The following is a 12,289-nucleotide window of genomic DNA, read 5'->3' on the forward strand; positions in this document are numbered from 1 at the left end:
GATAAATAGATAGATAGATAGATACAGAATAGATATATATGAAATAAATAAATAACTTCACCATACTCTTTTTGTCATCTGCTAAAAACACTCTTGTCTGGACAAGCCTACTGAGATACTTAGACAGTTGAGGTAATTTTTGATTTGTTTTAGTAATTTAAATTTTCTATGTATGATTATGAATTTTTCTCAATTTTATTGTTTTATTTTTTGCACCCTGCTTTGAGGGGTTTTTTTTTACCATCAAGTGGTATATAAATAACCAAAGAGGAAATCAAAGAAATATTGGAGAATGTAAGCATATTCAAGTCAGCAGGTCCTGATGACATTCACTCAAGGATCCCATGGGAGTTACGCTGGTCTCTCAGAACCACTAGTAATTATGTGTGTGAACTCATGGAAAATGGCATGGTCCCAAAAGGCTACAAAACAGAAGTAAAGTGCATCTTTTTTATTTTAAAAGGAAAGCAGAAAAATTATTCTGGCTTCTGCATTTTAAAATTGGAGCACATACTGAAGCACAGAGAAGAATATGAGTGGCTAGCATTCAATGGTTATAAATTGTACTGAGCCAAACGAAGTTGCTTTTTTAAGAAGCCAGACTGGATTAGGTAGAGAATAACCCACTGATATATCTTAGCTATGCCGAGGCTTCTGATCTCCGTCTTCATGACAACCACACCAGAAAAGTTATTTGGGAGGGTAGCAAACAAACAACAAACTATCGCAAGAGGGATATAATTTGTTGAAAAACTGCACAAAGAAATAAAATAGATCAGTATCAAATAGTAAAGAGATTTCCAGCCATGCTGGTAGTTCTCTCTTCAATTTCTTAATCAACACAGCTGAAGATGACCATACACCATGTTGGATCCAAAATAAAGGGATTGCAAACACTAAAATGTTAGATGTATCTATGAAAAGTAAGGTGCACAGCAATATGATAAAAACAAAAAAGTTGTATATTTAAAACAAAGAACTATACAGAACTATACATACAATACTGTGGGCAGGGGAGACGAGGGAGAAAAAATTTAACTGGGTGAAAAACTGCACTTCTAAAAACTTCAGCTTATAGGGAATAAACTGAATGAGTCAATGTGATGCAGTGGAACAAAATAGCAATGCCATTATAGACCACATTCAGAGCAATACTGTCTTTAAAATACAAATGAATAACCATAGCATTCTATTCAGCACTGATGAAGATCTCATTTGTGTTCAATTCTGGGCAACAGAAGTCAACAACAATGTAGATAAACTGCAAAAGATTGATAATATAATAAGAGCAGCTTTGCTGGATGAGAACAAAGATCAATCTAGTTTAGCATCCTGCTTCTAACACTGCCTAGTCAGATACATCCAGAAAGCATACTACCAGGTCATGCAGGTAACAGCCATCCCCTACTGTTCATCATCCCCCAGCAACTAGTCTTTATTAGTTTACTCTGATGGCAATATTTTCCAAGTAAAGAGATAAAGGCAAGTAGGAGAGCATGGGCCCTCCTACATTATATTCAAATTTAGAATGACAGCACTAGTTAGGAACCACCACTTTCTAACTGAACTAATACATCTTATGGCAGACTTACTTGGCAGTAAACCTCACTGAGTTCACTGATATTTATACCCAAGTGTGCATGTATACCGTAGATTTCAATCTAAGTTCTTAAAAACCTTAAAGATCAAATTCCAGAACATTAGTGCATGCATGTAAACACCAACTTCTGGGAGGAAAAAGGTCTGGGCATTACTTGTTTTGAAAATCACTCAGTTGGAAAGTTCTATGCACACATCATGTGAATAAGACATAATAAAACACCCTTTTAGGTGTTTTTATTCTACTGTCCCTCTATCAATGTAAGGATTTTAAATTTGCTAGAGACTAAGGACTCATTTTCTTTTAGTTGGGGAACACACAAATGGCCTGTTAAAACAAACAGCAAAGTAGTAATGGATTCTTACTGCAAAAAGGCATTTCTCTGAATTTTCAATCAAGTCTTCTTAAAGCTACTGAACTGTATCATTAGAATATTTACCAAAGCAGCAGTATGATGTTATTAACCACTGATAACTCATATATATGTGCATAACACACGCAAAAAAAAAAAAATCCCTGCCAGGAAAAATACACTTTTTAAGCCAAACCAGAACTATTTTATAACTCATTATTCCTTTTGCATATTTTTTTTCAGAGTCATCACTACTTTCCCTAAAAATATGCACTACCACAAGGAAACTTTTCTGCATTAAAATATTACTGTATTCTATCATTATTGTTCTTGAGATAGGTACAGGCACATTTTTTTAAATCCAAAAAAATTCAATCCACTGAGGATGTCAAATATATGGTCTTAAACTATAATATTGCTCTTTTCCCAATGAACATCTGGTGCAACTTTCAGAACATTTATGACCCGACTTAATTTATTTCATAGCAGAAAAAACATTTACTGCATAGTCTGCATCTACCCATCAAAAAAGCCTGTCCAGGGAGCAGGCCCCCCATAATGATTTTTCTATGGCAGAAAAATAAAATTCCCATTTTACATGAAACTTGTTATATTGGGTAATATGAACTTTACCAAATTCATAAAAATCCAGGAGAATTAGAAGCATAAAAAAATGAGTAACAGCTTTCACATACCAATATATGGCATGGGATGACTGTATTCATTGCACCAAAGGAACCAATTTATTTATTTTACTTACTTATTCATTCCATAAAAATTTATACACTGTATGATTGTAAAAAATCTCAAAGCGCTTTACAGAAAACAAAACTGTAAAATCAAGAAAAAAATTACAACCCTACATTAAAACCTACAAAAGTTAAAGTAATAAAACAGATTAAAATTATCTCAACTTTCTAAGCATTTTAGTAGCCTTGTCTAAACAGGAATGCTATTAGCAGGTGCCAAAGAGTATGGTGAAGGTGCCTGCTTTATCTCAATAGGCAGGGAGTTCCAAAGTGCAGCTGCTGACAAACTAAACAATTTTGTTCAAATAGCACTGAAACTACCTTTTTAAAGTATTTAACCCCACTTCTTTTTAGGTATTAGTAATACACAACAAAAAATGTGAGCAAAAGACCCATACACTGCAGGAATACCAAGGGACACAATGCTTCTGTAAGCTATGTTAGCTTACAGTTAGAAGACTACATGACATTCTTCTGCAAGAACCATGTTAGTGGGGGCCAAGTCACATAATATTAAGAGAAACTGTGCTTAATTTGCACTGACCAGTGCTGCTAAGCACAAAGCCCATAGGAAATACATTCAGCAGTTTTCAGGAACTAGTGGGAAATGCAGATAAATATCAGATTTACAATAGAATTATTTCTGGTTTCTTTGCTGCCAAGAGTAAATGCACATTGTACATAGTGTCGAACTTTATGAAAACGACGCATCCTTTCTGAGAGGAAGTGTACAGATTAGAAACATTATTTAGCCTTGTTTGCCCAACCACTGGAGAAATGGGAAGGTTCTGCTATTCAGAACTCTTCTTCCCCACCCCATTTTCTTTGGCACCACAAAACTAATGCCTTTACCAGTGTACCCCTTCTGGATGAAACTTCGTCTGCAGAACCAGTATTGTTCATGTACATCACATACTTGCTTGATACACACTCACACACAGACAGAGAGAGAGAGAGAGAGAGAGAAACACTGTATTTTAAGTTAGATATATCTTACAAATGGAGCAGCTAAAAATCTACAATCTGAAGCATTTTGTTTTAAGACATATATGTATGCGTATAACTCTGTGCGCACAAACAAACACAGAATGAATCCAGTTCTCAAAATGAATATCCTTACATAGCAAAAACAGGATCATACACACTCCAGAGAGAAGCATCAACAGGCTTGGGGGAAAACCAAGTTGTGTAGAAGTAAAAGCAAATTAGGAAATCCCTAAGGTGGGGGGTACTCAAAAATCAGGACAACGACTGAGCATGCTCAGCAGCTATAGAGTGCAAACTGACTGTTGCAGGGGGGAAATACAAATCCTAGCGGTAGGCTAGAAAGAACATGGTGGCTGGCTGACACCCTGAATGGGAGGCACTCCATGCTGCAATCTTGTGTCTTCTATTTTAAGTGCCTGTCATAAGAAAGTGCAAGTGCATACATGGAAATAAGCATCAAAAGTGGAAAGGTCTTCCAAACACTGCTTCCATTCAAACCCTGCCTTTCATTCTGGAACAGATTGTGTAGCACCCTATCTGTCAGAAAATACATACTACAATCACAAAAGTCATTGTGGTATAGTTAGTGGCAAGGATATCTGACTTACAGGGGAGAAGACATAGCTTCAGATCTCTCACTCAAAAAAGTCACTAGGTGACCTTGGGCAAGTCTTTCTCTCAGCCTAATCTATCTCAGATTATATACTACTCTATACTGCTAAAGTATAGCCAAGTATGCACAGAAAATGCATTCAATTTAGCCAGTCCTATAAAAAGGCAGGTTATTTCTGGATCCGTTTTACACAGGAATTACATTTTAGGCTGGTCCAACCTAAATCAACAATACCAACACTTATAGGTTGATTTACAATATTTTGAACTCTTTAAGCAAGATAAAATTGACATACTAAGAATAATATTTCATGATTTTCACAAATACAAAAGTTAAACAATCCTATTGAAGTTAAACAAAATCCTATTGAATCAGCAAGCCAAATATAGCCAAAAGGCAGTTCATAGCTGCACAGCAGCAGTGTTGCCATTTTGATTTTGCCTTTTGTGGTAGGATGCAACCGGCTAAACCCACACCATTCATGATGCAGAGGGAAACTAAACTCCCAAGACAAAAAGCAGGATCTGTCTCTAAAGGCTAAAAAACCTGAGAATCAACCACTCAAAATGCACCTATCAAGACTGCATGACCAACAGTCAATTCAAAGGGAGAGCTTTGCTACTTGGGGGGGGGTAACTACCTGTTGAACCTATGCTGAAAAAACAGAGACAAAGTGAAGGGAGTTCCATCTCTCTGGAAAACTACAGTAAGCCACTGAACATTCCCAGAGGCAGAAAGAAGTCCAGATAGAGAAACAGTCTCCCAGAAGCCTGCATTATATTCACTAAATTAAAAAAGTATGAAAAAGATTATTACTAGAGATGATGTGTTTGTGTTATATAATCCAACTGACAAGGTACACTCCATTGCAGACTACCATCTACTTTGTGTGGTACTTGGCTCACCTCAAAGCAGGTAAAACATTATTTGAGACCCAAGACAGCAAATGAAAATGTGCAGTTAACACCCTGAATTTCTACGAATTTTCCATCTTTGAAACACTTGTGTTAACAAGGGACACTACTGACAGAGTAAGCCATTCTACTTTCTGCACACCATAATCTGGACATTTGCAAACTAAAATGTTTATTTTATTCCTAAACTCTTAGGAATATGGGTATAGGGAAATCCTGGGGAAGACTCAGCTTTAAAGCACTTCTATGCAATATCTAAAAACCATGATATTTATAGGTATCCATTATATGCATCATTACTATGAAATAGTGGTTTTGTGTCAGAATTAGTGAAAATAAACTGTAGATGCCAAAAAATTATTTTCAGTGGGACATGGGAAGTGTACTCCTTACCCACCAGGAAGGACAGAAAGTGGTGTTTTCCATGCTACTTGACAGATGCTGAAGATGCTTATGAGTGCACAGATTGACTTGTAAATTACAGATATTAAATGTGTAATTTGTAACACAGTTCAGAATCTAAAGAGATTTAAAATATTGCTGTAAAAATGCATTGTGTCTCCTACGTCTAAAATAAAGCCTCTGATTAATCTATCCTCAATATGGGAGGAGATACTTTAAAAAGCAGTTTGAAGTAAGTTTATAAAGACGGATGCACAAGCATCAGAATATAACACATTTTGCATTCATAAAGGCCCAAAGTTCAAAACCTAGAACTCCAATTAAAAGGTGTATTCAACAGTAAGGCTGAGAAACACCTTCCTGAGGTCATGGAGTGCCACTGCCAGTCCAAACAAGCAATATTAATCTAGGCAGAGCAATGGCCTAACTTATACACACTCACAAAGTCATAATCAGGAAAAAAACAATGCCATTTTCAGTGCAAATTAATGTATAGGTTACTCACCATTTCAAAGTTTCTACTAAAACACAGATCATATAGGTACTGCTTGTACTACAACTATTACTGACGAAAAGAGGACCAAAAGTTGAGACTTAAAACTGTGTACACAGTAACACTTGTTAATTGTTAACTTCATGTTTAACTTGTATAACTTTACAAATCTGCACATTCTATATACAACTTTCTAAAACACAAGTTAAGTAATTCCAGCTGAAGGGGATGCCATTCCACATCACTTGAAAGAACTGAGGAAAGGAACTACACTCAAAGGAACTACAACAAGAATCAATCAGGTATTTAAATTTACCACTATGTACCAAAACTATATGATCTCACACGTACACACAATAAGAGAATCTATTAACTATCTATTTTAATGACTTTCGAATTGGCAAAGTAGAATAATTACACCTTTTGCAAATAAAATGTAAATCTTAAGGAAATTAAGGTAAACTCTACTACCTCTTTCAGGATCAAATATCCACTCTTATTCACATACTATGACTTACATGGTAATCATATACAGAGTAACAGCTAATTTTAAAAAAGCATACAATCTTTCAGATTAGAAATTCTACCTATATTAGGCTGCAGTCCTAAACACATGAACATGTAAACTGCATTGAACACAGAAGATCTTACTTCCATGAAAATATCCACAATTACTCTGTTTATCGGGTATTTGAAGTGTACAGCAATTTAGATTTTGATAACAATGCCCCTCCTAAAAAGAGAGGATGAAAAGACAGATATACTACAGAAACAGAATTTAAAATATACTAAGTTATGTATGAGAAATCAAGACATCCCGTTCTGTTTTCATTAAAGTTAGGTAACTAAATTTACAAAATCCAAACTACAGCACTGCCTTAATCATATCTACTCTGAAGTAAGCTCTATTTAATTCAATGAGACTTATTCACAGGTACGTGAGTTTAGGACTGAAGTCTCCCAAGCCCACTTACCTGGGAGTAAGCCCCATTACATTAGGTATTACATTCCACTGAAAGCAATGGAAGAGGATTTACAATACATAATTCTAAGCATGTATACTCAAAAGTAAAGTCTCCCCAAGTTTAAACAAGCTCAACCAAGTATGAACAGGATTGCAATTAGCTGCAACTAACTTCTGTTTGATCATGTACACTGTCTTTCATATTAGCGAACAGGACATATAATTACTTGTCTCATCAAGTTAAGTAGGAAGTACAATTTTCTACAAATGGAAGAAGTGAAATATTTCCAGGCTACATCCGAGGAAGAAATACCCATGCCACAGCACAACTACAATCCTTAGGTACCGTAACTGATTCCAGAGGAGTAATTCTGAAATAGGTATTTTCATTTATTGCTTTTTGTATATATGACTAAGAAATTCCTTGTACAATATTTCTATGCTTACCAATAGGTTATTTCTATATATGAGTTGATTTAATTTAAAATCTATTGGCTTAACAAATGGTTTGGATTATTTTTGTTTGTCTAACAGCACAGCCATAGGTACGGTATGTTTTCTCAGAAATAAGCCCATCTAAGTTCAATGGGACATGCAACATAACACTATACATATTTCCTTGGAAGCAATCTGTGTTCAGCGAAGCTTATTCCCAGGGATAAGTTTGCAACCTCAAGCTCTAAGAAATGTTGCTAATATTGCAGCCTAAGACAGTGGTGAGCAGACCTCAGGTTTGCAGAATCTACTTATTTTTTACCTTAACTCCAAGACCCAACAACTAGAGCCAGGTACAAAAGACATTCACTTAGAATTAAAGAAAAGGATGTATCTGAGCAGCTACTGATCAAAAGAACCAAAAATGAGTTCAGTTACTTCCTACAAAAATCTATTCTTGGTTACCCAAAGGTTTGCTTACGTCAGTAACTTATTTGAGGAGGGGGGCACTTTGTTGTTCTTATTGTTAAACAATTTGAGACTCAGATCTTTGGATTATTGCAGTAGATCAAGAATATCTATCAGTAGATTCTGATCTAACTTCTGCCTGTGCCTGGCCTAAGAGATTCATTTTAACCTTGTGATGTGTGAAGAGATTTCAACTTATTAAATGGCTGGAGGATTCTCCAATACACTGGTGACACTTTACTGTTCCAGTATCAAATATTTAACCTTTGGATTCTCTGTGCTACAACTTCACACACACTGTCCAACTGTGAGTTAAAAGAGCTGTCTTTCAATTATGTATTGGAATAAGAACTAACAAGTTTTCATTTTTAAATGTTTTTTAATGCTGTTAGCAGAAACAACAGTGGCAAGATAATTTGAATTTTCTTGCTCTATGATCAAAAATCTTACCATGTAAAAGCAGCTCTATTATTCATATATTTAAAATGATCAGTGATATAATTAAGTTATCACTTTCACGCAGTGTGAATTGCTTGCTACAACATCAGCAGCACAAATATACTATACACATTTACCTGGCAGTAAGCCCACTGAACATAGTCATACTTCTGAGGAAACATACACAAGTACTGCAAATGTGGTAAACTAATTGAAAGATGGAATGTAATTTGAGCTAATAAAAAAAATTAAGTTTTGTTGCTTAAACGAGTATTTTATAAGAATATGTATCTTTCACCAATTAAGAATACCTAACATTCAAAAGATTAGAAAAACCACCAAAGGGTTAAGCAGATGTAACAAACTGTTTGGTAAGCAGTTCTGAACACTTGAGATTCCAATTAGAGAAATCTAGAGTAAGACCACAGAGCCTCTCAATACAAAATCTTTACAAATTTAACAGCCTCCCACCCCATAAAACCACCTATCTCATCAGTATTCTTTCTGAAGAGATATTAGCCTAATGCTAGTATACTGTACTGAAAAAGTGTTCCCACTTTCATTGTTTCTCAAATTTACTAGGCTACAATTTAACACAGAATCACTTCCCTGTAACATGCTGTTTCTATTGGGGGAGGTGAAAGAATTCACAATGTTAAACAATGTAGGCATTTGCAGATGCAACATAAACTACTGGATGAAAGTTTTGTTAAGAACCAACTTCCTAGTTCTAACTGCTTTGGAGTCATATTATCAATGCAGTATTTTAGGACTGTTATAGAAAATTGTCTTCTCATCCCTATGTATTTAAAATGATGCTGCCATCAACCATGGGTACATCAACCACCCCAACACTTTAACAGAAAATAGTTACTGCAGCAATAGTCTGAAGCTTATTAGGTACTTTTAAGTAGGATGTAACACCCCACATTAAATGCATGTTAAATAATGCCACGCAGTAATTTTATTCCAAATGACCACTAATACTCTTTGCAATCATACTTTTAAACATATAAATATGCATTAATCTATGTGGCATTATCATTTAGGAGTCTTATTTTACTAGCTTTAATAAAACACAAAAATTGCAACTTATGAACAACCCTCAATCTACTCATTCTACAGGCAAGAAAAGGAACAACACTAAGTACTGTAAATTGACTCAGTGTGCATTTTCTATACTCCAAAAAGGAGCATTTTCCAGAAGACAAAAGGAATTACAATCTAACCAACCAGATCTTTGTCACTGTAACTGGTAAAGTCTTAAACAGATGAAGCTGCAATCCTAGATTGCACTACACCATGTATCGCATTCTACAAAAGACACTGAAAGAAACATGCTAGATAATCGCTGCATAATTCTGATGCAACAGCTGTATGTGCACTACTGCTTTCCACTTGAATTTCATCTCTACCTTTTAGTGCCAGGCCTAGGCCTGAGCCTGCCAGATTCTAGCTGCTGCAAATCAGCGAGGGGGGAGGGGAGCCGAGGCAGGGGGGAATCACAGCAGCTTTTTTGAAAGAATTACCTAAGGGGGAGAGAGAAAGCGATGAGGGACAGGGGGACACAGGTCTCCCTTTGACTGAGGGTGGGGGTGGGGAGTACAGGGAGGGTGGGGGGAATTTAAGACATATGGGTTCCACCTCCCCTAAGGAAGAAGAAAAAATGAAAAGCGTCCCCGGCCCGGCCAGGCCAGGCCTGCACAAAATTTGGGATACAGGTCAGGTCTAAATCGAAGCCATCCTCCTGGTATCGCCTTTTGTTCCTGCTGACGATCTCTTTGATGATGGCGGTCATGTCTGGGAGCCGGGAGCCGCTCAGGAACAGCGCGGATAGGCACGGCGGCGGCTGCAGGGCGCAGATGGCTCGGAGCCTCGGCGGAGGAGGCTGTTCCCCCACCTCTCCCCGCCGCCGGTGATGAAGAGGGCGGCCGCGGCGGCGGCTGGAAAGCGATGCTGCTGCTGCTCCTTCTTCGGGCGCTGCGAGGACGGCGGCACCGCGGACAGGGCCCGCTGCTGCTGGTTGCGGCGGCAATTCAGGCGAAGGCCCCGCAGCAGCACAAGGGCCCTGGCCAGAAGGCGGCGGCGGCTGCTGCTGCTGCAAGGAAAGTCCTCCTGCCGCTGCTGCAGCTCCCGCCACTGGCGCGGCTCCCCTCAGCTCAGGCAGGCTATACCTTGAGCGCGGCGGCGGCGGGGGAGAAATGGGGCCCCGAGTCTCCTTAGCGCTGCTGCTGCCTGGCGAGAAAGAGGAACCGCCGCCGCCGCCGCGCTCCCTTTCCCTCTCGCTCGAACGGCGGCGCTCCAGCACAAACGGTGACAGCAGCTCCGCGGCCACGGAGGGGCTCTGGGCCCCCGGCTGGCTTCCTTCTCTCCGCGCCCCCCGCCGAGCACCGCACCCCGCGAGAACCGGGGCCGGGCGGGCGGGCAGGCGAGCAGGCTGAGGCTTTTCCGCTGAAGGCGGCCGGCTTGAAAGTTTCGGTGCTCCTTTGGCTCGCACCTCCGGTGGTTGGGGGGGCAGCAGGCGGGGAAAGGGGGGGGAGGAAAAGGGAGGGGGAGGCGGCTGGGCCTGCAGGGAGGGAGGGAGGGAGGGAAGCGGAGAGGGAAAGAGCAAGCTCAGGTCCTGAGGGGCGCGCGGGGCTGGAGGCTGCCCCGTGTCATTTTCCTTTTCTCTGCTGCCGCCGACGTTATAGTTCCTTCTCCCTCAGTCCATCTGGGCGAGCGCGCTCCCTCGTCGCCTCAGCGCCAGATCTCTGTCACCGCGAGCGAGCGAGAGCCACCCCCCCTCCCTCACACCGCCGCTCCCGCGTCGTCGTCGTCGCCGCTGCTGCTGCCGTCTCCGCCGCGCGCCCGGCTTCCACGAGCGTCACTGCCGTCAGTTCGTCCGACCGTTCTCCAGCCGTTGGGCTGTGGCTCCCGAGCCCCAGCGCCAACCGCCTGAGCTTCAAACTGCCATCATGGCTGCAGTTTCCGAGAGGAGGGGGGTGGAGGAGGAGGAGAATGAGGGAAGGGAAGCAGGGAGGGGGGAAGGGAGAAGAGGGAACGGCAGCGAGAGAGGGAGAAAGAAGCGAGGGGGGGGGAGAGACTCAGAGAGAGAAAAAGAGAATCGGGACGACGAAACCACTCCTCGCTTAGGTCCTTCCGCCGTTGCTGCCGCCGCGTACGAAAAAATTAGTTCTCCACCGCCACATCACCGCCTCCTCGGCTCCAGCGGGCTCGCTGCGCGCTCTGGCCAAGTAGCAACCCCCTCCCCCTACCGCCGCCGCCGTCCGGGTTCCTTATAGCGCCTAACGAGAGGAGGTTTGGCTCTTCTCACACGGAAGGGTCTGGCCGAGACATAACCGATCAAAAGGGGGGGGGAAGGAACAGGGAGAGAGCGCGCGCGCGCACACACACACACACACACGTACTGAGTGGCGGAAGGATACAATAGACTATTGCCTCATTTCAATGACGGGCTAATTCCCTGCGGAGTCACGTGACGAGCTCTAGGAGCGGGGGGACTTCCCGCTTCCCTGTCTTCCTAACCACCGCCGCTGCCAGCCTCGACCGCTCTCCTATGCAGCGACGGGGCTCCCCCCCCCCCACTTAAGTGGTCAGGTTTTTTGTACTTTAGTAACAGGGACTGGAGATATTAGACGTTGGCCGTTGCAAATCTTGTCGCTGAAGTCCGGGCCGTTTGCAAATATGGTAGCCAGTGACGGGGGGGGGGGTAGCCTGACCTCGCCTGCTCTTGCGCTTTTTGCAGCAGTTTGGTTTTTGTAGAAATCGGCAGGTGCAAGTTTGCAACGGTTATCGCCTGATAACGTCTGCAGATACGTGCGTGTGTGCTTTAATGTTGGTAAAATTAACAGATTGGGCCTTGGAAATCTGGTTC

The 12,289-nt window shown here is 41.0% G+C and overlaps 1 protein-coding gene and 1 long non-coding RNA gene across 2 annotated transcripts in view; one reads left to right on the plus strand and one right to left on the minus strand.

The window, feature by feature from the left end:
• Positions 1-10,918, minus strand: part of PTEN (phosphatase and tensin homolog) — a 54,521-nt gene extending 43,603 nt beyond the window's left edge. The window contains exon 1 of the mRNA XM_081189698.1: positions 10,135-10,918. Coding sequence (XP_081045824.1) covers positions 10,135-10,213 — 79 coding nt within the window. The 5' untranslated portion in view covers positions 10,214-10,918. The remainder of the gene's footprint in view (positions 1-10,134) is intronic.
• On the plus strand, positions 2,788-7,484 carry LOC308584818. Its single transcript, XR_014007034.1, has 2 exons — positions 2,788-6,412; positions 7,282-7,484. It is a non-coding gene; the product is annotated as an uncharacterized lncRNA (long non-coding RNA).
• Positions 10,919-12,289: the final 1,371 nt, after the last annotated feature.

This window comes from Podarcis bocagei, assembly GCF_964188305.1.
Source record: "Podarcis bocagei genome assembly, chromosome: 4".
Classification (NCBI taxonomy): domain Eukaryota; kingdom Metazoa; phylum Chordata; class Lepidosauria; order Squamata; family Lacertidae; genus Podarcis; species Podarcis bocagei.